Source organism: Camelus dromedarius, chromosome 21 (assembly GCF_036321535.1).
Source record: "Camelus dromedarius isolate mCamDro1 chromosome 21, mCamDro1.pat, whole genome shotgun sequence".
Lineage (NCBI taxonomy): Eukaryota > Metazoa > Chordata > Mammalia > Artiodactyla > Camelidae > Camelus > Camelus dromedarius.
Window position 1 is genome coordinate 36978543 of NC_087456.1, and position 25826 is coordinate 37004368.

Here is a 25826-nt window from a genome sequence, read left to right on the forward strand (position 1 = left end):
CATCAGATCCAACTGGGCGCCCCAGGTCCCTGTTTCTGCCCGGGTCCCGGACGCACCCCGCACCACCACACTTTTGGGAGGGATGGAGCCCACCTGGGGCTGGGCTCCCCGGGGGCCCTTCTCCCTGCAGCGCTTTTCCCAGGCTGCCCCCACCCCTCTCTGAGCACCTGCTGGTTTTCATTTGGGGAATCAGACGAGCTTTGCAGTGAGCACCGTTTTGTGAGGTTGTAGGACATCAATGTCAGACGCTGTTCAGAGTTTCAGGAGACCCACACAAAGATGAAATGCAAATAAACTCAGGGTCGGCCCCTGCCCTCCGTGGGCGCTGCCACAGCCCCCTGGACCGTCCAGGCCCCGCCCCTCTGCCTGGACCCAACAAGGACAATGCTTTCATCCCCTCTCTGGGTCCCGTGCTCACTGGGTCACTTGTAAAACACTCGGTTCTCTAAGTCTCGTGACGTCTGCAAAGTGAGAAGAATGACAGTTTAATGGTGCCTCCTTGATTTACAGACAAGGAGAGGACGACCTTTCTCCGCGCACCGGTACGAGGAAGCTCAAGGACAGGTGGTGATCCGAGAGCAGGAACCCAGGTGCTCAGAGCACAGCCTCAGGGGCCCACCAGGGGCCCGGCAACTGCAGGCCGGGGGCCGGGGCGGGGGCACCACCCGGCTTCTGGAGTGGAGCCGGGGCCAGGCGGCAGAGTAGGCAAGGGCATGGAACGGCGTCCAGGTGTGACCCCACGGGGCCGTCCTGAGGGCTAGAGTGAGGCTGAGCTGGGAGGGTGGCAGGGGGAAGCTCCTGTCCTGAGACCGCCCCCCAGCCCCTCCTGCCCTGTCGTCACCTTCCCTCCACCCAAAGACCACCTGAGCAGGCAAACCAGAGACCATGGACCCTCATTCTTCCTGAACTAACCAGCCAAGCATGACGTTTCTAAAGAGAAGGAGAAAGAAAAATGTCTGGGGCTTTTGGAGGGAAGCCCCTTCTAAAGGGAAGGCGGCCCCGAGGGGAAGGAGAGGCCCCGGCTCCGCCCAGCCGGGAGGCGGGCCGCTGCGGCCTGCGGTCCTCGCTGTGACCGTGACCTGGCCGCACCGCCGTCTAGCTGAGCATCTTGTGCCGATCGAAGACCGTCTTGCGCTGCTCCTGCACCTGCAGCTTCCACCGCTGTTGAGCGCCCTCCACACGCTCCAGGACTGTGTTCGCCCGGGGCCCGAAGGAGGCTGAGGCCGCCGCAGAACGAGTGTCCTGTCCGGGAAGAAAAAGAAGAGGTTTGGTACCTCAAGCCCGGGTGAAAATGCTGGGAGAGCAGCCCCAAAGTCTGGCCTCCCGCCACCTTGGAGGTGGACCTCCCCGAGGGCCCAGCAAGCACTGTGCACCTGGCACTGGCGGCTCAGGACCCCGGACTCTGCAGGACAGGCCTGCCCCTCCCTGGGGCCTGGGAAGGGGGTGCCCTGTCAGGCCTCCCCTGGCCAGCATGGAGGATCCTGTGGTTTGAGGAAATGGACCCAGCGCCCCCAGGGAGGCACCAGGCTCAGAACTCCAGGGCCCTGCCAGCCACTGCCCGGGGCCAGCAGGGACACCTCTGGGACCTGCCCGGGGCTGGGACCCCCCAGCTCACTCCCTGCCCCCTGGGAGGAGGGAGCCCGGCAGGGACAGAGCTGGGGCCTGCCCTTCACGGCTCCGGCCACTCTCGCAACACCCCAGGCTAACTCAGTTCCTCCCCCTGTTCCCCTCCCCTGGCTGGAAGGCAGCATCTTCCCTAATTACCACTTCTCTGCCTCGGAAGCTCAGAGCCCGTGCGTTTCCTGCGGACCCGAAGCTGATCTCTGGGGGGAATCAGCCGAGGGCCGGGCCCGCAGCCCGCGGGGATTTCCTCCCCAGCTCTCGGGGCCTCTCATCTCCTGCCACACGTCTCTTAAGGGATTAGCACACCTCTCTAAACCCAGAGTCGCCCAGTAAATGCAACTCCACTTCTCATGCCCCGAGCTGGCACGGCTTCTGTCACCAGGCAGCTGCCTGGCTAGGGAGATGGGAGGGGTGGCCAGGGGAGAGGAGGCAGGGGAGGGGAGGCCGAGGGCTGGCTGCCCCAGGTGAGTTAGAGACGGACACTGCCCCCCGGAGCCTGCTGCCTGGGCCCGGAGGAAGCCACTGGGCCAGGCTAGGTGAGGACCACAGCAAACCCGGAGAGGCAGCGCCGGGTGGGGCCACGCTCCCTCGGGGCCAGGAAGCCTGGGTCTACGCCTGGGCTCTGGAGGCACCTTCTCCTGGTCTTGGCCACTGAGCAGCTGTGTGACCCTGACAAGCGACTTTAATTCTCCAAGCTTCAATTTAATAAAGCCTGTCTTCTTAGACTTTTTTGACCACTCTGTCGGCAGAAATTTCATTCACCTGATGACTGAGCGCACACACGGTTTCACACAACACTTGGTGTGACGCACTCGGACATTCTCTGCTCCGTCCCATTTTTTCCCAACGCTGGTCAAGACTTGCTACCTTGATTTCATGCCCTAATGGGTGATGACCCACACTTTCAAACAACAGGAGACAAGTGCGGCCAGGTTAAGTCCAGAAGCATCCGTGAGTGAAGTCCTTAGGACACCGGCTGTCACAGACGGAGCCCACCAAGTGTTTTGCTTCCACAGTGGAAAGGACACCTTGGAATCACACAAACCTGGCTTTGCCTCTGGGCTCTGACACCCACCGGGACAGGACCCCGGGCAGGTCACCGTCCTCTGAGCCTGCTTCCCTCCACAGACAGCGCCTAAAGGAGCAGCTCCCGAGGGGTGACGAGTGCAAAGCGTTTAGGGGCGCCTGGCGGAAGGCAAGCGCACATTTCACAGCAGCAACCGTGAGGACCAGACCCAGCTCTGGGACTCCCAGGCAGGGTCGGGAGAGCTGGCCGCCTGCTGCCGGCGGGGGGAGGCCTTTGAAAGGTCACCTCCCTCCAGATCCGTTCCTGACGGCGTCTTGAAGGGAAGGCAGAGGAAGCCGGGAGCCGCACATTAAGGGAACACGTGGAAATTCACGGCGTTACCACAGCATCACTTGTCTTCCCTTCATGTAAAGTCTTGACAAACAGCTCCTAAGTCAGGGAAGCGGCGCCTGAGAGGCTCCGCGCTTCCAGGGCTAATAGTCTGATTAACGGGTATTAGACCCACATCTGCTCTAGAGACGCCCAGAGGGGCCTCCCAGCTCTGCAGCGGGAAATACCACACGTTCAACCCTCTTCCCTCTGAGGCCAGGCCTCAGGCAGTGAGGACAGGGGAGGCAAGCCTGGGTCCCACGGGCCAGCAGGACCATGTCACTGGGCACCAGGGGCTCACCGGCGCCTCACTCGGCTTGTTCCCAGGTTCCCGAGACTGGCGTGGGGCAGCGGTGTTCCCATCTGCAGACGAGGGAACCGAGGCTCTGGGAGATGAATCACTCGCTGCCCAAGGTCACACAGCTGCTCAGGGGCTGAGCCAGGATCCGAACCCATGTCTCCCAAGTCTGGCTTTCAAGGCCCTGGGCTGGCAGGACCGCACGTCCAGCCTCGCCTCCCCTGCTCTCCTGGACTCCCTGCTGCCCCGTCTGCCCAGCCGCCCTCTTCTCCCCAGTCCTCTCCTGTCCCCAGCAGCCACTACATCATCCCTGCTGCACACCCCTCTCCCGACCCCGACCCCGCCTGGTGGGCTGTGATACTGGGGGACCCGGCAGAGTGCAGGCCCACGCAGTGAGGGGCAGACACACCCAGCGCCTCACAGAAACCCTTCCTTCTCCCTCTTCAAAGGGGCCCAGACCTTCACATCTAACGCTCTGTTTGCCATTTCTGCCCAGCAAACACGCTGGCTTCCTCCTTTCAAAGGGCGTCTGAGCCCAGGGATTAGCCCTAATGCTGCTGGAATCCCGGGGGAGGCCGCGCCCGGCGCTCAGGCCCACCGAGGCCCGCGGAGCCTTCAAAGGGAGCGAGCCTTTCATCCCCTCCACCCCTTCCTCTCTGTCCTCCCACCCCAGGCAGGAGCTCCTGGCTGCAGGAGCTGGGGGGACGGAGCCAAGGGGCCCCCGTCCCGGGACGTGATCAACCCACGGATCTCACCTTTGATACCTCACTTCTCGGGCCAGGGAGGGGAGCCTCTCCTCAAGGTCACTGCGTTGCACAGGCCTAGAACCTGACTTCCTTCCTCTGGGGTGGAAGCTTAGCCCCCGCCCCGGGAGGACTCCAACCTTCTCAAGGTGAGCACTCTCACGACCACAGTGAACCCAGGGACACAGCCTCAGCCTGCTTCTGCTCTGCCCAGCAGAGGCCACAGGGCCTCCTCTCCTGGCCTCAGGCCCAGGCTCCCCACGGGCGCTGCTCGGGGTGGCAGGTGCCCGCACTGTCTCTGTTCCATTTAGCCGCAGCGCCTGAGCGGCCACTCTCCCCCTACCCCCCACCCCTGCTCTCTGAGGGGCCCAGCTGCCTGGAAGTCCTCTCCTACATGACACCAGGAGGACTAAGTCCCCAGCGCCTGTCTGGTAAGGAGCCCCCAGCACCCAGCTTCCCCCCGCCGGACCCTGCGCACCCCCGGCTATGGCTCTGCCTGGGGCTCAGACCCCACAGGGGACCCTAGGTCTGTGCACCTACACAGGGCACCTGCAGGACCTGAGTACAGCAGGAGGAAGAAAAACAGGGAGGGGATGAGTGGAGCGAGGGGTGGCACCCAGGGTCCATAGCCAGGAGGCAGGAGACGCGAGGCCATGCCCTGCCCAGGAGCCTCGAATTCCAGGGACCAGCAGAGCCGTGTAATCATCGCCATCTCTCAGTCACTCCCCAGGCAGCACTGCAATTAGCACATCCCCTAATCGCCCAGCGCTCATCAGCGCCACTCCTCCCCTAGCAGGGCTGCTATTACAGCACATTAATAACCAGGTTGGCGCTCGAGGCTTCCTCCTGGACACAGACCACCCAACTGCCGGCTCCACCACCTCCCAGCCCTGGCCCCACCTCTGGCCAAACACGTCGGCAGGAGGCTGGGGCAGGCTGGAGCGGTCCCGGAAGGCACCACGGAGGGGACACGGACAGGCTCGGCCCCCCTTACTCCCTGGCCTCACACAGGCTGGGCAGCTTCACGCTGAGGTCTGAGCCCCAGATCCTCCTCTCAGTGGGAATCCGCTTCCCCCAGCTCCAGCCCAGTGTGAGGTGCTCGCAGTGGTGACTGACCCACTCTCCACCTTACCAGGGAGCCCGCCTGCCCCCGGCTCGACCGGGTCACCTGCAGGAAGACCCCCTCTCACGGTGTTAAAGCTCCCTCGCAGCTCCGGGCTGCGGTCCTGAGAATCAGGGTGGGCCGAGCTCTCTTCTGCGAACACTGGAAGGCTTCCTGAGTCTGGATTTTGTTTTTCTTTCAAGCTAAACACCTCTCAGTCTCTTCAACCACTTCTCTCCGGGCCTGGTCAGGCCGTCCACCACCAGATGCCCCTTTGTACGCAAGCTGGTCCAGCAGTCCCTCCCCTCTGGCCCTCCCTCCCTCCAGGGATAAACTCAGGGCCATCTTCTAGCAGCAGGGAGGCGTGCCCGTGCCCTCTGCACCTTGGCGCAGCCCGCCCCCGGGGCAGGAAGCGTCCTGAGCCACACCTGCCTGCAGATACTTTGGGGTGACCTTCCTCACTCACGTGGGCAGCACACATGGCGGCTACGCAGGTCAGGACCCCCAGCACGGTCACCGTCACTGCTCTGGGGGCCGCTACACAGCACACATCACCTCTCACTCCCACAGAGAGCTGCTCCCATCTCCTCTGGCCGGCCCTGGGCTTCCCCTGCAGGGTGTCCCAGACTCGCCAGGTGCCCTCTCCAAGTCCACCGCCACCCTGACACTGAGGCCTGAGCACCTACATGTGGCTGACTGGCAGGCTCACTTCCCCTCTGCCAGAAACGCAGTGTGACAGGAAGACGTATCCCCAACCTGTGCACCGAGGCTGCCTGACACCGGATCAGGGAAAACTCAGGGCCACCCTCTGCTGCGTCTGGGCGTGCAAAGCGCAGCTCCCCGCTAAGGACACACTGGACGCTGTGCACAGGCGGAGGGACCGGCGGGACCGCACCCGGAGCCCAGTACCTCGTTCTCCTCCTCGTTGTGCAGTCGCTCGGTGTAGGCATCCGGCTTTCGAATCAGAGGGTCCACCAGCATCAGAAAGGCCATGTAGAGCAGGAGGGCACCCACCACTGACAGGTAGATGACGATGATGACCTGCGGAGAGACCTTGCTCATCCTGTGCACCAACGCCGCCGCTCCTCCCCGGTGCGGTCCACCTTCAACAGTGCCGTGGCCTCAAGTGCTGCGTGGGGAAGGGCCAGGAGCCCCTGCGGGCGCAGAGGAGAAGCTGGGCAGGGCAGGGATGCCGGCTCCACAGGTACTGACGGCCCCTGATGGAGGGGGCCCCGCAACAGCCACCAGTTCTCTGGCAGCATGAAGATGACCGGTGATGAAGGGAGAGGCCTGGGTCCTGACACACCAGGACCCCAGGGCTGGAGAGCAGGGGAAGGGAACCTACCCAGCCAGACGGCGGGGAAGCGATCGGACCAGTCAGAGCGGGAAGAACCCAGCCCGACTGAAGGCAAGATGCAGTGGAAGCTTCAGTCTGGACCACGCAGATTAGGCCAGGGGCAGAAAGACAACTTCTCAAACTTCTTACCTACTTGGAGAGCCTCACAAGCTGGAGTCCTTTTTGTTTTACAGTAAAGATAGAGTTAAGGAGGCTAATTCATTGTTTCTCAATGTGGGTGCTACAGGGACCTTAGGCAGAACTCCCCAAGACGTTAGCCGGTCAGATACCAGGGCCACAGAGGCAGCTCAGCCCATCTTCAAATGTCCCCTGGGGGGCTGACACTCACCTGATGCAGACCCCCCAGGCCACATCACCCTCGGTCCCAAGGCTACCACGTGGTGGATGTGGCTTGAGCTCAGATTTGAGGACCACACCTCAAATGCCCTTCCTGCGCCCCAAAACCTGGCCATCCCTGGCTTCCAATCCTAGCCTGGCGTGTACACTGACTGTGACGGGGGATGAGCTCAGTCCACAGCCAAGTCCAGCTGGACCAGCTCCCTCCCTGACTGGGGCAGCTCTAGACAGGGTAAAGGTAAAGACCTCTTGCCTGTACCCCAGCAGGGAAGAGGGGATGGGGACGGAGTCTCTAACAGGCGGAAGTTGGGGGCATCTCTCAGAGAGAAGGACCAGAGGGAAACTGGGGGATTGATTAGGAAGTGTGTACAATGAGGGCCCCAGGTCGGGAAGCCCCTTCCCAGTCAAACAGGGAGAGGCGACATTTGGCTTGAATTTAAGGCCTTGGGCACCTGGTCCCGAGGATGGGGCCATGGATCAAGCTCAGAGAGGGAGAAGGGGCAGTGGTGGGGTGGGTGCACGAGCAGCCGTGCCCACCGTGAAGTGGGGGAAGAGCACCACAGGACAGGCTCGCTGGTCCAGGCAGGGAGGACAGTGGTCCTCACCCCTCCTCCAAATGAGCCCAGCCTGAAAGGGAGGCCTGATGGTGGATGCAGTGGTGTTGCTGACAGTCCTTTACTGATGCTACCTGCAGGCTCTTCACAGGACACAGCGAAACAAGCTTAAAGGCTGGACCAGGAAGGGCTTATGTTCAAACTCAGCAAGTGCAGCCTGGATCACAATGGCTAGAGTCTGGACTAGGAGAGCAGGGTGGGCTGGAGACAAGTTGGCTAGAGGCCGTCATCCGGCAAGCCCTGCCTGGAGGCTGAGGAAGGGACCAGACCTCTCCCCATTCCCACTCCGTGCCGGGGGCCACTCTACCACTTGCCCAGAATTCACCCGATGATCCACAGATCAAGGTTCAATGAAAAGTAAAGGGAGCGGGTATGGCTCATCCCGACAGCCCCACAGCTCTGAAGAGCCTCTCCTGGGGTCTGGGGTCACTCGGGGAGCTTAATTAGACTGGAGGTTCCCGAGAGCAGGTGCCTCTTCTCCCAGCATCCGCTTGGCACCCAGCGATGTCCACTGAATGAACTGAAGGAGAGAGGGGGAAGAGCGAACGGGAAAAGTGGAGGGAAGTGGTCTCCAGCACTCTCCCAGGTCCCTCTGCAAGTGTGCTGGCGTCAGAGGGGAGAGAGGCTCCAAGAGGGGGTGAGGAGGGGGTCCCTGCGCTGTGACCAGGCCAGCCTTGGAGACAGCCCCACAGCCACATGGAAGGCTAGCTTGAAGCAGGCTGCTTGAAGCAAGACGGTAGGAGACGGGGCGGGGCCTCCAGGGTGGGCGGGGCCTCCTTGTGGGCGGGGCCGGTGGGCGGGGCTCCGGGCGGGGGCGGGGCCCAGGGGCACCTTGATGGTGGTGGTGCTCCGCTCCTCATACTTGCACTCGCATAGCAGGCAGTAGGCCTCCACATCATGGCCGGGCACTGGCATGGGCTCCACCACGTGCAGGCAGTTGCTGCAAGACAGAGGGCTGTGGGGTCGGCAGGGGCTCCCCAGGGAGGAGAGGGTCTCTGAAGGGCTAGGCTGGCAGAACCCCTTTCCCAACCCGCAGCCTCACAGCATCGCCCCCGCCCGTCAGAAAGGCTCCACAGGGCAGGTGCCGACACTGTAAATGCCCACGTCCCCCAGGTCCTGCCCTCGGCTGCCCTCTCCCTGGGGGCTCCTCCCCTCAAAGAGTCAAGGCAGAAGCTGATGTGTCCTAGACGAGAACCCCTGGTCAGGACCCCTCCTCCACTCCTATTTGACTCACCACGTGAGTGTCCACCCCACCACCCCCAGGCCCATACACGGCTCTGGGGTCTGTCCTGGGGCAGAAGCACCTCCACCAGCACCTCCTCCAACCAGGTCAAGCCTGGAACCAACTCTGACCCTGTCGTCCTCTCACCCATGAATCCAGCCAACACCAGGACTTTGCCTCCTAAAGCATTTCTGAAACCCACCTCCGTCTTCTCTCCCACTGCTGTCTCAGCCAAGCCCTGCCACCAAGACCCGGTGCCCTGGGCCTGTCTCTCCTCTGGGAGCTGCAGTGGTTGCACCAGGTGACCCTCCAGGCCCTCCCAGCTCTAACTCAATCCCTGACATCCCTCTGGCCTGGGGCTGGGTTTCCAGCAGAGGCGGGATGGCGTGTCCTCCCCTGAAGGTCCAGCATGTGGCAGGTGTGATTCTACCTGAACCTCTGATGACCCAGGTCCAGCCTGAGCACGTGGCTCCCAGCTCTAAAAAAAATGCTGCACCTGGGCAGGGGTCAACGGAAGGGCCAGGTCCACACCCTGCACTGGGACACCACTTCTGGGTCCCCCCTCTCCAGGAGCCTCTACACACCTCCCGAGGCCCAGATTCCTCCCTGCATTTGGAGGGTCGCTCTGGTGTGCCAGTGGGACGTGTGGGTTCCCCACGAGGCAAGGTAGGGGGTTGGGGGCAGCTGGGAGGGGCCAACCTGAGGCCTTCAGATGGGATCCTGTGACCGGGGGTAAAGGACAGCAAGCGAGGAGCTGGAATATCTCTGCTGTGCCTGGCTCCCCCAAACGCTGACTTCTCAGGGGAAGGAGGTGAACCACAGCCTGAGAGGGCCGGGCAAGACTCGTCTCTGCGGGCATCCTTACTTGGGTTTTCAGGCCTTACTCTGACCCAAGAGCAGAGACAGTGCTGGCTGGTGCCTGTGGGGTGTAGCCTTATTATCTGGAGTGGGCTTGAAACAGTCTATTAATGTATTTCCTAACCCTATTTGAACTGTAACCACAAGATAACAAGAGGTCACATAATAACCAAACAGTGGAAACAACCCAAATGCCTATCAGCTGAAGAGTGGATAAACAAAAGGTGGTAGAGCCATATAACAGAATATTATGCAGCTATGAAAAGGAACAAAATACTATTACATGCTCCAACTGGGATGAACCTTGAAGACATTAAGCTCACTGGAAGAAGCCAATCACAAAGGACCACGTATGGTGTGATTCTATTTACATGAAATGTCCAGAAGAGACAAAATGAGAGACAGAAAGCAGACTGGTGACTGCCAGGGCGGGGAATTGAGGGACGGGCAGTGACTGTGTCATCATGGAACTTCTTTTTGGAGTGATTAAAATGTTCTAAAATTGATTGTGGTAATAACTGTGCAATTTTGTGAATATACTATAGCCCATTGAATTGTAGATGTAAAATGGGTAAATTTTATGATTACATGAGTTACAGCTCAATAAAGCTGATATTAAAAAAGGAAGAAAAGATAACAGGAGGTCACAGGGACTCTCCCATGACTCCACATCTTAGGGCTTCATGTCTCCATCAGGACCGGCAGAGACAGAGGGAGCCCGCCCAGCGCCGTGGGGAAGCCCGAGCGTCTGGGGCTGTGCTGTAAGTGGGGCTGTGCTGTAAGTCGGCCGATGACAACCTTGGTGGCCTCCAGGAAGGCATGAGAGTATGCAGCGCTACTGAAACCAGCAATACTTCCACAGCTCTCACTCCTGCCAGGAGCTGCTCTAGCGCTACTCTTACTTGTACATGCATCGCGTGTGCGCGCACACACACGCTAATACTCAAAACACTGCCACCACTTTATAGAGGAGGAAACGGAAACACACTGGGGATTAAGTAACTGCCTCAGAGTGAGCAAGCAGCAAAGCTGGATGTGAAGCCAGGCAGGCTGGGTCCAGAGTCTGTGCCTCTAACCAACTGGCTCAGACCATCTCCGAGTTGGACGGGCTCAAAGTCCCAAGCGCTGCTCTGGGCCAAGTGCATCACTGTCACCTATTTAAGAAAAAGTTACTGCCGTGCCCCACTTCCCACGAAGTCACTGAATCCAAACCTGGAGGGGAGGGGATCTGATGCACAGCACGGTGGCTGTAGTTCATAATACTGTATCATACACTTGAAAGTTGCTCAGAGTAGGTCATGAACGTTCTCGCCCGCCTACACACACACGGTACTTATGTGAGGCGATGGACGTGTTAACCTTATTTCACAACACGTGTATCCAGTCATCATGCTGTCCATCTGAGCCTCACACAAGGTTCTCTGTCTGGTTTCTCTCAAGCTGGGGAAAACAACAACAACAAAAAGAACCCCAGAATCACGAGGGAGGAGGCGCTGGGATTTTCTGTATTTTCTCGAAGCCCACCTGGTGGTCCTGACGCACAGCCAAGTGGAGGTGACGCTGGCCTGTCCCCCCCCACACCGCTCCCTCATGTGAGGTCACGGCTTTCACCGCGACCTGACCCAGGCACCACCCCGTCTGTGCTCAGTCCTCCAAGGTGAGGGGCCCCAGCTCCGGAGACACTCTGGTCAGAAATGCCTCCTCAACTCACGCTTAAATCTGTTTCCCAGAAGCTCTCAGCCTACACCAAATTCACACCGTGTCCCTACCTCAGAGCATGCCAGCCCCTCTCCCATCTTTTCAGGCATGTGTGTCCCCAAATCTTCTCCTCTTCAGAATATAGTTCCTTAAACCATTCCTTCCAGGACTACATACTGAAACTTCCCTTCAACAAGCTGGTCTCCTTTCTCTTAATGAACTTTTGATTACTTCTCTCTTTTTTAAAGGCATCCAGAAATGAATTCTAGACTCCATAAGCAGTGCTGGGGTTATAGCTCTGTGGTAGAGCATATGCTTAGCATGCATAAGGTCCTGGGTTCAATCCCCAGTACTTCCATTAAAAAAAAAAAAAAAAACACTTCATCAAGTCTTGAAAAAAATTTTCCAGGAGTACAATTTAAATTCTCTTTGGGTCTCCATCTCTGCAGTTATAAAGCGGGGACACAACTTATCCCACTACCTTACAAGGTGGTTATGAGACTGGCACCGAATGACCCATGTAACAGATCTTTGCAAAACTGTACAAGTAAGCAAAGGATCCCACAGTACGTGGCCTTAATACCTACCTCTCTCAACTTCTGCGCTACCATCTTGCATATACTGATAGACACCTGAATCAAAGCAAACTAACAAAATCCACTCCTCTGACCAGGAACCCCTCAGCTGGAATTAAAGACATCTGGAACCTGTTTCCTGTTTCCAGCTGCGTGTGTGACCAGGGACAAAACATTCCTTTGTAAAGTTCTCCATGGAAATGGGAGAGCAGGCTTACTCTCCAGGGGCCCAAGAACCCCAGCTGACCCCTACAATTTCAAGGGCCAGCCTGGGCAACACCTTACCAGTCCTTCTGCGACACATTCTGGTTGTAAATGTGTCCGCTGACGTTTCTATATGGCGGACAGGTGCACTTGCACCGGATGTCTTCAGAACTCTGCAGGAGAAAGTACAGAACAGGTAAGCAGGGCCCTCGGGGGCAGGCTCCAGCAGGGCTCTCAACGCTCAATTCCCTGTGAGCGCTCCTGACCCTCCCCCAACCTCAAGTTCAGCAGAAACGACTTCTGCAGGAAGGATGCTACACCAAAGGGTCCTCAAGAAACAGTCCAGAGGAGATAAATGAGACTCAGAGCAAGCTGCCCAGGGCTGCCACTCCCTGGCAGGGGGATCCGGGGAGATACAAGCACGGTGACAGTCCTCTACCCTGGGCCTCACACTTGTGTGGTATCTGGGTCTAGCAGCCTTGGTGGCTAGCCTCCTCCCCCAACTCCACCTCCAACTTCCTGGGTAAAGGGTGGGGGTGAACCAGAAAAAAATGGGTATTTCCATGGAAACACGCAAGCAACCCCTCTGAAGTTCTCTCTCTCTGGGCCAGAGATAACAACACAAATATTTTCATTCCAGTCAGGAATTCCCCAGAGGGACTGGAAGCAAACCCTGACTCAGTCTGATTCAAAACCTTGGTGACCTCCAGAATCTCGCTCGAATTCCAGAGACCTACCCAAACCCAGCTCTGGGCCATCTACCCCTAAAGAATGGGAGTTATCTCCAGTCTAGCATGGAGTTACAGCACAGAGGTGGGTCTCCTCAACACCAGCAACTTGCACCAGTGTAGACATTACACGCACAGGGCACTGCCACTCCTAACATCACTGGGTGCCGGGAGGAGAGCAGTAGGTACTGTAACCACCACCCCTTCTCATCCAGGCGCACCAGCAGGTATGAGAACTTGGACAACTTCCGCAACACAGAACCCTGGCTGGAATTCCGCCTCTGGCGTGTCTGATCCAGGCCTGTGCCCCGCAGACCACCCCTCTCCAGGCCCTGCTCTTTGGGAAGCCCGCAGCCCAGGGCCGAGAGAACACGCCCCAGAACAGCCCACAGGGCAGTGAGGGGCCGGCCCGAAGCAGCAGACCCCACCCTGGGAGCCCGGGCGCAGGCACGGTGGTCGCGCACGGGAGCTCCCGGCTCCCCTCCCTCACCTTGTTGGCTTGGGCTGGGGGCACCAGCAGACTCCCGACCACCGCCACCAAACACAGGAGCTTCATGCTTCTCAGGCGTTGGGGGCCAGCAAGATCGCGCACCTGGAAAAGAAATACGAAGGCGGAGAAAGCCAGGTGGTCACGCGGCACGTTGGGCCCTGGATGCGTCCCGTCCGGGCACGGGAAAGGGGTGGTGGCTGGGTCCAGGGTCTAGGGCCCTCCAAGCCCAGTCCGCGAAGGCCGCTCCCCTCCTTCCCCGGCCTCCGGCTCCCGCAGCCCACGTGGCGCTCCGGACAGCAGGGCCTCCTGGGCGGGGCGGTGGGCCTCGGGTCCCCTTGACGACACCGGGCTGCGACCCCCGCCGCGCGTCCCTCAGCCCTCCGCCATCGTCGCCCACAGCTCCTCCCACTCGGGCCAAGAAGGACTTGAGGCCCGGAGTCTCGGAGCCCGGACCCACGGTCAGGCCGCGGACCCCCGCCCCCAGGGCCCCCGCGCCCCCCGCACCCCTCCCCAAACGCGCGTCGGCTAACCTGCGAGCCCCCACCGTGGCAGTACTAGACTCGGCTGGCCCCGCCCCCCGCTTCTATTGGCTGCTGCGGCGGCCGCTCAGCGTTACACTACTGTCGCCAAGGCAACAAGGCCCGCCTCCGCCTGGGCGCACGGGCTCCGCGCAAGGGAGCGGGAGGCAATTCTCAACCCGAACAAACAGGAAAAGGGAGCAACAGCCAAGCGAACGAGAAAGCGGGAGGGTCTGGCCCCCTTGTGGCCGCCGGATCCTACTGCCCAGCTCGCTCCTCCTGTAAAATCTGGAGTTTTGAAGGGGCCCCAAGCTGTTACACCTTGCCGATTTAAAGAGAAAGCACTTGGTAAACAATAAGCAGTAATAATTGTATTGATAAAGGCAGATTTAAGGGCTCTGTCCTCATTCGCAATCTGGATATGTTATTTGGGGTCGCATCTTTGCTGCAGAGGGGGTCCCTCCCCTCCCCACTCCCCTCTTCCCCTCCCTCCTCTCCCCCCAGGAGGAGGAACTGGGCGGCGAGGGGCGGGCCGGGCCCATGAAGGGTGCGCCCCGCATTCCCTAGCCTGGTCCCCTACCCGGGTGCTGGTTCCGGACCCGGCAGATGGGGGCAAGTGTGCAGTGGGCGGGGAGTTCCGGGCTGCTGAAGGGGGTGGTGAACTTGTTACAGCTGCGAAGGAAAGAGGGGCCAAAGCAGCATCTCCAGCCGTGAGGGAAGCGTAAATTAAAACAACAAGGTAGCCCTACAAACCGTTAGAATGGCTAACTTTTTTTTAAAGGTGGGGAGGGTATAAGTCAGTGGTAGAGTGCATGCTTAGGTCCTGGGTTCAATCCCCAGTACCTCCATTGATAAATAAATAAACTTAATTACCTCCCCCACAAAAATTAAAAAACAAAAATAAAAGGAAAAAAAATTTAAAAGAAAACAGTGACAACACCACGTGTTAGCCAGGAATTGAAGAGCCTGGGCTGCTCAGAGCTTCCCAGTGGGAGCATGAAATGGCAGAGCCCTTTGGAAGAGAGTTTGCCATTTCCTTTAAACATTAGACCTGGGGCTGTCGTGTGACTTGGGCTATTGTGCTCCTGGACATTTAGCCTAGAGAAATGACATGTTCACAAAAACCTGTACAGAAACGTTTCTAGCAGCTTTATTGAAAATAGTCAAAACCTTGAAACATCGCAGGTGTCCTTCAGCGGGAGAATGGATGTGTAAACTGCATTACATCCCCACCGTGAACTGCTACTCAGCAGCAGAGGAAAGAACCTCTGAGGCCTGCAGCAGCCTGGCTGGATCGCCAGGGAACTTGCTGAATACAAAAACCACTCCCAAAGCAGCACATACCATATGCTTCCATTTATATAACATTCTTGAAGTGGCAAAATTGTAGAAACGAGAACAGATTAGTGGTTTCCAAGTGTTAAGGAGGGCGTGCTGGTGGGAGGCAGGCAGGTGTAACTATGAAAGGGGGACATGAGGAAGCCTTGCAGTGATGAAATGCTGTGTTTTGGTGGCCTCAAGTTGATATGTTGGTTGTGATATTGCACTAATGTTTTATAAGATGCTATAATGGGGGAAACTGGGCAATGAGCATAGGTGATCTTTGTATATTGTTTCCTACAATGATACGCGAATCTATACTTATCTCAAAATAGAAAGCTTAGTATTTTAAAAGCCTACTTGAATTAGTCAGGATGCTAACTGTATTAGAAATCTAACTCGAGTGTGTTTAAGTTATTAAGCCACACCATATAAAACGCCAGTATTTGACTGATTTTTGACATACAAAAATGATGGTTTCATGTGGTTCAACACAAAGCAAGAGGAATGTATTAGCTCACATAACTGGGAAGTCCACGTGTAGAACCAGCTTCAGGCACGGCTGGATCCAATAGATAAGCTGGTGTCCTTAGGGCTCTGTCACTTTCTCCACCTCTGGCTGTGCTTTCCTCTGTGAACTGGGTCATTTCACACAGTTGAAAAGAAGCTGCTCACCACCTCAGGCCTACGTCTTCATGGCTTGTGGACTCCAAAGGAAAAGTGACCTGTGGTAGCACACACGTGGCCAATCTCAGGGCTGACTCTAATTGGCCATGCTTGGGTCACAGATTGATGCATCAGCCAATCAGGGTGGCCAGGGTGGCGGCTAACTCTGACTGGCCAGCCTGGTTCGTGTGCCCACCTCTGATTAACTCCCATCAGGACCAATGGGATGTGAAGCAGGCAGAATGACAGATGTCTGCTCTCACCTGAGTGACAGACAGATGGATGGACGGGGGGCAGTAGATGATAGATAAAGAAATGACAAATGTACAAATGTTTCTGTTCATTGTTTGCTTGTTTTTCACAGGGGTGAGTAAGGAAAGAACAATGAATAGTTATTTTACTTCAAAAGTAAATTTCCCTGGGGGGAGGGTAAAGCTCAGAGGCAGAGTGAGTGTTCAGCATGCACCAGGTCCTAGGTTCAATCCCCAGCACCTCCATGAGGTAAATAAAATTTTTAAAAAGTATACTTCCCTGTTTAAATTTTCTTCTTTATGAACATGGGTCCCCTCTGAATTTCACTTTCTCCAGCCATAAGGCAAGGGCACTAACTACACAGTTACTTCACAAAGTGTGGTGTGAGTATTTGAGATGATTCTACATGCATGTGGAAGAATATTTTTCACCTTAATAGACTGTATTTTTTTATTTTTTAAACTTTCACATTGAGTTATAACTTACATACAATAAAGTGCACAAATCTTAGTTGAGCAGTCCAGCGAATTTTTACCTAGGTGTACGCTTGTGTGTATAAACAATTTTCAGGTCCCCAGAGAGCTCTGTACCAGAACAGTGGGAGACGCCCTCTACTGGGTGGTCTGTTCCACTTCAGGGACACGTTGGGAGGACAGCAATGTGTTGAGAGCACAGTGGGCAGGGTGCTGAAGACCTCAAAACCCTGCTACAGGAGGAAGAGCTGTAGAAATGGGGCATCGTCCTGGGAAAGAGGAATCTCGGGAGTGTGCCGCTGTCTTGGACCACCTGAGGGCTGTCAGGTGGAAGAGGAACAGAATTTGTAGTGTGCAACTCGAAAAGGTGGGTGCCACAGAGAAAGCTTTCAGGTGAGCATCAGGCAGGGTGTTTAACCAGGTCGTCTGGAGATGGAATGAATAGCCTCACTGTTTTTAGACACTGTTTTGCTGTCACTGAGGCGTTCACACATCTTTCAATGGTCACTTGCTGAAACTCATTCAGAGGAAATTTAGGCATCTGACGAAACGTTTGATGAATGACTCTAAGTTCCCTTTTAACTCAGAGATCCCGTGAGTCTGTGTGATCTTGGACTCCTTGGAACCTCAGCTCTGCATCTATAAAATTGAGGACGGATTGAGGATTCTTCCACACTGAACAGATTCACTGAGCTGCTCCCCAAGGGAGCCCAGATGATGAGTTAGGTATGTTCCCAGTCGTGGACTGTGACTCAGGCAGGGCAATTAGGATGCTTTTGTTGTAGGCAATGGAAATGGATTGCTAACCAAAAGGATATAGGAGTTTGTTGGAAAGAAGTAGAAGATCCATATAACCTAAGAAACGGCTGAAGAACAGGACATGAAGAGGGCAAAAAGTAGGGCGACTTCTCATGGGATGCCGCAGGGCTACCTGACAGTGGATGGGTTTCCCCCGGTCCTCAGGCAGGATGCAAAGTCCAGGAGAGGGACTCAGTCCTGGGGACCACCAAGGTCTCACATGTGCCCCTTGGCAAGAAAGGTCAGCCCAAGGTCATCCCCCGAATTGAAATCAGAGGCCATTACCAGAGAAGGGACAATCAAGTGTCCTGGAGGTTTGCCTCCCCTTCTCTCCCACTGAGAGCTCAAGGGAGCATTTGATACATTTCATCAGGACTCATCTTCAATCTGTTCTAATTTATCTTTAGAAGTGAAAAATACATCCATCAGGATGTTTGAGTTTCTACCAGCAGCACATGTGACCCCTCTCGGCCGTGGAGGGTGTTGCCAGCAAGCTGGGGAACACGACTCCCTGGGGAGACACACAGGCTGGGGGACTCGCCATCCACCGGCGGGTGTCGGGTGCCTGCTGAGTGTCCAGCGCTGTGCTGGACACCGAGACTCCTTCAGCCAGGGCAAAAATGGAAAGGTCACATATTTGCTCCTGATAGACCCAAAGGGCAAGTGCAGTGGGTGGGGCTCCCCGGGGTGGGCCGCCCAGGAGGACGCCTTTCAGGCCCGGGCCCCGCCCCACTCCTGGGTGGCCTCCAATCCCCGCCTCGCACCTGCGAGGCTCCGCCCACGGCTAAACAGCTGGGGTCCTCTGGGGAGGTGGCGCCCCCAGAATAAGGACAGTTCTGTCCCGGGCCAGCAGCTGTCACCTGAGAAAGACTGAGATGCCCCCACCAGGCGACAAGGCGTGTTGTGCCCAGACGGGCAGGGCTCGGATTCCGCCCTGAGGTAATTAACCCGGGAAAAATGTGACAAATCCCCGGGCCCTGCCCGGCAGCGGCGGCTCAACCCTAGGCCTTCCCGACAGGCAGTCTGGCAGGCTGGGGGTGGGGGAAGCTGGGGTGGGCGGAGCTGGGGGCGGGGGTCCCCTCCCTTTTCTGGAGCGGTCGGGGGGCTTGCAAGGTCCCGCGGGGGTCCCTGGTTCCAGCCCTGGCCCCCTGCCCACCCGGACACCCAAGTCGGAAAGTGAGCCGCGCCCAGCGGGGGCCCCTGGCCGGGCTCTGGCCCCGCCCGGTTTCCTGAGCCCGAGGATTCCGCAGGTCCTGCTGATCCCCGGAGGACACGGCAGCACAGAGACACTAATCCGTTGTTTTCACGCGAAATCAATTCACCCGGGATGGCTCTCGCCATTCCCTGCGCACCTCGAGTTGCTTCTGTCGCCCAGGGACTGGTGGTTTTATAGGCTCGCAGCTCACTTTTGCGGGGCCGCAGGACCGAACCCCGGAGGCGCTGGAGGACCTGACTCCAATCTAGGAGCTGCCACCTCTCCAGATGTTCCAGATCACAGCCTCTCTCTGGTCTCAGTTCTCTCACCTGTTCAGGGGGCTAAACCAGACCCGAGGCACCTCCCTGCCTTGTAAGGATGGAAGGGAGACCCCACTAGTGATGGAGAGTTAAAGCCCGTCAGGATGGAAAGGTTTCTTCTGCCCTGAATGTCACCCCGCTCCCGGGCACACCTGCTCATTTCATTTTCCAAAGAGTCTGTGGGGGGGGGGGGGACCACGCGGAAGAGGGCTTCATGGCAGGGGGGCCTGGGGGGCAGCTTTCTGAAGGCCGCCTGCGGTCAGACCCTGGGGGAGACTGATTAGAGGAGGAGGCCCCATGACAGACAGGGAAACTGAGGCCCCACAGCACACGTGACCTGCCTGAGGGGCCCAGATGCCTCCTCCCACCTCCACCCGCATGGGGGGTGACTGCCAGGATTGGGGCCATCTCCCCAGGGGTTCATGGATTTGTTTCCTGCTTTGAAAGCACTTTCAACTCCTCCGGTAGAGCCGGCCTCTGACCCTCTGTCCTCACACTGGGGGGACAGGAGGTTTCAGGGCTGAAGAGTGTCCCTGGTGTGGGACTCAGCAGGGTGAGAGCGTCAGGCCCCAAGCATTCGAGTCAGTTTACAGCTTGCTGTTAATAGAGGCCATTAATCACAGCCAACTGCAGCTGGCCAGCCAGCCCCAGACGGGCCAGCAGGAGGACACGGGGAGGGCCTCCTTAGCGACCCCGAGGCCCGAAACCCCTTCCCGGGAAGGAGGCAGCAGTGATGACACCAGCACATACAACTGATGTCCCCCATCTTTGCAGCCACTGAGGCTCCGGAAGGTCCCAACCTGAGTAGAATGCCTAACAGGGCCTGGCACACATTAGGTGCTTACTGAACACTTTAAAAAGTCCTCTGGGAGGCTTTGCCCCCAAACATCAGGAAAGAGGGAGGGAGAGGCCGTCGTGGTTTCAGCTGCCAACCGGATGGTGGGAACCAGCTGCAGCTGGTACCCCAAGGAGGGCGAGGCGGCCGCTTAGGGCAGGCCGGATTTCCCCCTGCAAGGGGGCAGCGGAGTGGGCGCCGGCTGGGCCAGCAGGCTCAAGATGGTAGCTTCATGTCTCTGTCGATGAAAATGATGAAAATGAGTTTATTTGACCAAACCGTGACTATAGCCCAGAAGACAGCCTCTCAGTTAACTGAGGAGCTGCTCCAGAGAAGCATGGTTTTCAGGACAGTTTTATGTCCTGTCAGAACAAAGAACATTGACAAGTCAGGGACACACTTCTTCAAGGTTTCAAGAAAAAAACAAAACAAAACCGACAGATCAGCACGTAACACAGGAGTCAGCGTGGCCTTGCTGGAAAGGGAGTCTTGCCGCTGAAGGAGAACCTGCGCTGGCGTCCCACGAAGGAAGGCATTTAATCTTTATTTTTAACGTGAACATCCTTCTGGTCAATGCGCCCTTTTCTTTAATAATGAAGGTAGATGTACATGCATGTTGAATAGGCCACAAACAGGCTGTCCTAGTTAGCACGGAATTCACGTTAACTCACGCGTAAGCCACAATGACGTCCCCAGACCTCAGTGTGTGGATGCGTCCGGTACCATTCCACAGCTTGCTTCTCTTTCTGTGCCCTCTGCGGCCCACACTGCGCTGAGTCCAGGGCATCCCTAATGCCTCTGACTGGAGACTCTGTACCTCTTGGATATATGAGGGTCAAGACCAGGACTCGGGAGCGAGGCATGTACAGCTCGGTGGTAGAACGCATGCTTAGCACACACAAGGACCTGGGTTCAATCCCCAGTACCTCCACTAAAAATAAATAAAACAAATAAAACTAAAAGTTCACAGACACAGAAAACTTATGGTTACCAGAGGGGAAAGGGGGTGTGAAGGGATAAATTGGGAGTTCGAGATTTGCAGATACACACTAGTACATATAAAATAGACAAATTTCTTCTGTAGAGCATGGGGAACTATATTCAATATCTTGTAGTCACCTATGATGAAAAAGAATATAAAAACAAACATCCGTGCGTACATGTATGACTGAAACATGATGCTGTGCACCAGACATTGACACAACATTGTAAACTGACTAGACTTCAATTTTTAAAACTTTCATTTATGACACACACACCAAAAAAAAAAAGTAAAATAAAAAACTCCTGGACTCAGGTGGCCCACCCTGCGAGGCCTCCCGACAGAGTCCTAGATAGCTCAATGCGGAGACGGTAGGAAGGCCAGCCATCCTGTTCCAGAATGTTCTACCCCAGCTAGACTGTGCCCTAGAGCCGACCACAGAGACTTCAGGACCCGACATGCTGTCAGGCCCCTAAAGGTCTAAACTGAAGGAAGTGTCTGCTGTCTTTTGCCAACTACTCATTTTAATGTTTGAGCCTAGAATAGGAGCAGGTGAACAGAAGTTCGGGAAAGGACTGGAGACCTTGATGGCATCTCTGGCCTGCGTGCGTGTGGACTTGCCCCACGCCAGCCACTCTGCTGCATGCTGTTCAAGTGCCATCTCACTTACAGCGCCCAGCCACCCTGCAAAGCGAGTGTTATTTCATCCTCCTTTTGCAAGTGTGGAAACCGAGGTGTGGAAAGGTTAAATTATTTGATCAAGGTCCTGGAGCAAGGAAGTGGCGGAACTGGTTTCCTGCCCAGACTATCCGGCTCCAGGGGCCTTGCTTTTAACCACCCAGAGAGGATGGGCCTGGGGAGAAGCTTCCAGCAGGCGGTTGTCAGACGCAGACCTTGTCCACCCAACCCACCCCTCCAGCCGGGTGTGTGCAGCCCTCCCTGGACAGGGGAGGCCCAGACGACCTCTGGAGGCCCTTCAGATGGACAGGTCTCACCCTCTGCCAAGAGATTTCCTCACTCCCTGACCTCACTTGCTGTTTTTCTTTCTGCACCATCCACAGGCTGGCCTGGGCCTCCTGATGGATGTCAGCTGTCGTTGTGGGACCAGCAGAGGAGGGTGTAAACTCCTGCGAGATCAGGGTGCTGACGGACGAGGCAGCCGCCATAAAAAAGATCACTTGACTGCCCTCTCCATTTCACAGTCACAAGGGCCAAGCGGGGCCCTCTCCGCTCCCAGCCACCTGGCCTCCCTCCCTGTGACCCAGGCCTTCTTGCTTCCAAATGACCCTCCTCTCACAGCTGCTGTTTCCATACTTTCTGGTCAGACCCTCCATGTTAGCCCCCCGTCATGGGATCTCAGCCTACACCGAGGGCGCGAGGGTTAAGAGGCCCCCTGCCCCTCCTCCTGCCACTGAAAGCTCTTCTCAAACATCTCCGTCTGAGGGGACTCTGCCCTCTTCTTCTTTTTTTGTTGAAGTGCAGTCAGTTTACAAGGTTGTGTCAACTTCTGGTGAACAGCACGGTGCTTCAGTCATACATGGACATACATATATTCCTTTTCATATTCTATTTTACCATAAGTTACTACAAGATGTTGAATATAGTTGCCTGTGCTCTACAGAAGAAACTTGTTGTTTATCTATTTTATGAATATAGTTAGTATCTGTAAACCTCGATCTCCCAAATTACCCTTTCATACCCTCTCACACCCTGGTAACCATAAGTTTTTGTTCTATGTCTGTGAGTCTGTTTCTGTTTTATAAATAAGTTCATTTGTGTCTTTTTTTTTTTTAAGATTCCATACATGAGTGACATCATACGGTATTTTTCTTTCTCTTTCTGTCTTACTTCATTTAGAATGACAATCTCCAGATCCATCCACATTGCTGCAAATGGCATCGTTTTATTCTTTTTTATGGCCGAGTAGTATTCCATTGTATAAATATACCACAGCTTCTTTATCCAGTCGTCTGTCAGTGGACATGCAGGTTGCGTCCATGTCTTGGCTGTTGTAAGTAGTGCTGCTGTGAATATTGGGGAGCATGTATCATTTCGAATTAGAGTTCTCTCCAGATATACGCCCAGGAGTGGGATCGCTGGATCATAGGGTAAGTCTAATTTTAGTTTTTTGAGGCATCTCCATACTGTTCTCCCTAGTGGCTGCACCAAACTGCATTCCCACCAGCAGTGTAGGAGGGCTCCCTTTTCTCCACACCCTCCCCAGCCACACGCTCCTTGTCAACATGTCTCAGTGGTCACGAAGTTCCAGGGCCAGGGCCCGTGGTGAGGCGGGCTTTCTGGGGGCAGGCTTCCAGGGATTTGCTGTGGTGCATGCAGGGACTTAGCGTACCGGTTCATCTAGCCCAAGGGTCTGCAGAGGACCCCAGGTGACGATTTTATCAGGCCAGATGAACTCTGTTGCACCCACTCAATCTGCTGTTGTAACAAAAGCAGCTGAGAGGTCAGGGAAGTGGAAAGGTCTGGCTGTCTTACCGACAGCTCCGGACTCGGCCTGGGGCCCTAGTGGCTGGCAGAAGGTGACTTAGGGGTGGGGCACTCAGGCTGGGGCAGTCAGCATCTGGCCAAGGTACACCCAGGGCCCTCACAACCGGGGGCCTTGCCTCACCCACTCCCCAGGGATCCTGAGGAGACAGAGGCCTTTGCGGGGCACTGACCAAGGGCCCGGGCTGCTATCCTGGAAGCAGCCCAGAGTGGGGCCCTGAGGAGCTGACCAGTGTAGTGAGTCCTTCTGACCTGCTCAGACAGCGTTCTCCCTTACAGGAGCCCCTCCACCCCCAGCGCCTTTTCATTGACTAACACCCTCGTCTGCAGCTGCCAGGCTGATGCACTTGGATGAAAACCCAAAACAGAGGGGTGGGTCTAGCCCAGTGGTAGGGGGCGTGCTTAGCGTATGCGGGGTCCTGCGTTCAATCCCCGGCACCTCCATTAAGAAAAAAAAAAAGCAAATGCTCCTTAGGCCGAATGTGCCTGGCAAGGGGCTTCCCATCTGGAAGTCCCTGCTGGGGACAGGCCCGGAGGAATCATCTCAGACAGGACCAGTCCACTTCCTCTGGGGCACCTCTGACCATTCCACCCCTGAGCCCTGCACATGCTGTTCTCGCTCCCCGGAACACTCTTCCTCCATCTTCTCTTCCCTTAGCTAAATCCTGCTCATCCTGTCACTTTCTCCAGGAAGTCTCCTCGGATTGTCTAATCTTGAAGTCGGGTTGGGGTCGCCCCATGTGCTCCCACAGAGCCCTGGCAGACCCCGACATCGACCTTTACCTCGCTTCGTTGTCATCACGGGCTCACCTGGATCCTCTGCTGGAATGAGGGAGACTGAGCACTCTGAAGGCAGGGACCCTGGCTCCCAGCACACAGCGGCTGCTCAGCGGATGTCTACCAAACGGACACCCAAATCTCACCCACATCCCTGGGCAGAGCTTTCCTGGAGCTCTTGTGGGCACAAGTGTGTCCTTCGCTGCCCAAGAAGTCTGAAGGGCAGGGATCCTGTTACCCCAAAGCTGGGTTCACCTCTTGGTGCGTGTGGAGACAAAAGCACAAAGCTCGGGGAAGTAAGGAGAACACGGAGATCCTTCCCAAAGCTGCGTCTCCCCGCACGGCAGGGTGGGGGGGTTTTAGGCTAAGGGCACGTTCGTGCAGGGGCTTGGGCGGCAGGCAGAGTCTAAGCTTCACTGGACTGAAGTCCCGCGGCTCAGGGAAGGCCAACATCCCTCCTCCCCGAGGTCCCGGCTGACCTGGGGGTTGAGCCTTCAGGCCAGTCTTTCCCCTTGAAGCAGAGCTGGAGTCTTCACAGCTGATGTGTTGTCCTGTTGTTACCTCTCTTGTCTGATGACCGTTGTCCTCTTGTTCCCTAAGATCATACTCCTGAGAGCTGTCCTAGGCAGGCGTTGGGACCCGCCTTAGATCCCAGAGTGGCTTAGGCCAAAAATGGCTCCTCTTATGTCAAAACTCCATGCCTGGCTCTCTCTCCCCGTGGACCCCTACCCTATCTGCTCACAGTCCTTTCTGTGGTAACAGGACAGCTCGTTTCCGTGAACTGACGTCTGAGCGCAAGTCCAGTTGTCGGGACAGAGGCGGGCACCTTGTCTTGGTGGTCGTCGTGTGGGGAGGGAGGTGGCTGGGCGGACACTTTCCTGGACTCGGCCTGGAAGCACGGCTTCCTGTCACCTCTGGAGCAGTCTGAGGGGTTTTCTTTTCTAAAATTTAAAAATTTTACTTTTTTATTGACGTGTAGTTGGTTTATAATGTTAGTTCCAGGTGCACAGTAAGTGATTCAGTTCTGTGTATACACATATTTTTCTTTTCAGACTCTTTTTCATTATATGTTGTTACAAGACATTGAACGTAGCTCCCTGTGCTTTACCGTGGGACCCTGTTCGCCTGCTTGACGTGCAGCGCTGTGCAGCTGCTAATCCCAAGCTCCCACTCTATCCGCCCCCAGAAAGGGGAGCTCCTGCGCCTGGAAGCAAGGCTTCCTGCCTCCGTCTGCTTGAGGGAGCGCCCTGTCGCTGCCCTGCCACTCGGTTTCCCCCTTACACGTAGGTTACTTTGTTCATGGTGTATGTGTGCTGGTGGTGGGTCTGCGTCAGTGAAGGAACCCTCAGGAGAGCGAACGTTTACCCCTGCAGTAGTTTGAAGTGTTTTTTTTGAAAGGGGAGTTTCCAAGCTCACATGTTCTTCATGAGAACTGGGTTTAGGAACTTCCAGGGGGCACCAGGCTGATGGTCCAATCTCCCGCAGTGGAGGGAGGGACAGATGGGTGTTGTAGAGCTGGCAACCTGGGCTGCTGGTCTCAGAAAATCAGGTCCACCAGCCTCCAGGAATTTGAATCCCTCCCCGCTGCCCGGCTCCTGCCATGTTCCTCATCCCCCGTGTCATGCCCACCGCACGGTGGCCCTGCTCCAGGCTGACTGGTGACCACCTGGTGGGCTGAGGCCCCAGAGAGGCTGCGGCAGCTTCACGTGGTGGGAGAGGTGGACAGAAAGGCTGGGGAGCAGGAAGGAGAGAGCTTCCAACTGTTCTAAATGCTTCTCTTCTCCATGCCAGCCTCTCCTCACGTCTTTGGAAAGCCTGTCTGATGCCTTTCACCTCTTCTTTGGGGCGAGCTGTCAGGGCCACAGTCGGTCACAGTCCCTGGGCAGTGCTGGCCTGTGACGGAGGGGGCGGGAGTGGCCACCTCTTTTGAGTTCAGGGGCCTGT

At 56.5% G+C, this 25826-nt stretch overlaps 1 protein-coding gene and 1 long non-coding RNA gene across 3 annotated transcripts; one reads left to right on the forward strand and one right to left on the reverse strand.

The window, feature by feature from the left end:
* Window positions 1-469: 469 nt before the first annotated feature.
* TMEM9 (transmembrane protein 9) lies at window positions 470-13826 on the reverse strand. Of its 2 annotated transcripts, XM_031438889.2 has the most exons (6): window positions 13775-13826; window positions 13245-13346; window positions 12108-12199; window positions 8301-8409; window positions 6072-6203; window positions 470-1242 (listed from the first exon to the last, which is right to left on the reverse strand). In XM_031438889.2, exons 2-6 carry the CDS (start codon window positions 13308-13310, stop codon window positions 1096-1098), a joined length of 546 nt encoding a protein of 181 aa, XP_031294749.1. In that variant the 5' UTR covers window positions 13311-13346; window positions 13775-13826; the 3' UTR covers window positions 470-1095. The 2 variants fall into 2 exon arrangements, with proteins under 2 accessions (XP_031294749.1, XP_010994931.1); XM_010996629.3 differs by lacking the exon at window positions 13775-13826 and having other exon boundaries at window positions 13245-13712.
* Window positions 13827-18054: 4228 nt separating this feature from the next.
* LOC135318769 (uncharacterized) lies at window positions 18055-25002 on the forward strand. Its single transcript, XR_010377089.1, has 3 exons — window positions 18055-18210; window positions 22461-22711; window positions 23796-25002. It is a non-coding gene; the product is annotated as an uncharacterized LOC135318769 (long non-coding RNA).
* Window positions 25003-25826: the final 824 nt, after the last annotated feature.

Bases quoted from the DNA above. Each gene is read 5' to 3' on its own strand.
- TMEM9 (XM_031438889.2), bottom strand. From the start codon at position 13,310: ATGAAGCTCCTGTGTTTGGTGGCGGTGGTCGGGAGTCTGCTGGTGCCC. The intron at 8,410-12,107 runs GTAAGGTGTTGC...TCTGTCTTGCAG, and splicing joins AATGTGTCGCAGAAGGACTG to CAACTGCCTGCACGTGGTGG. The intron at 1,243-6,071 runs GTACTGGGCTCC...CTTCCCGGACAG, and splicing joins ACAACGAGGAGGAGAACGAG to GACACTCGTTCTGCGGCGGC.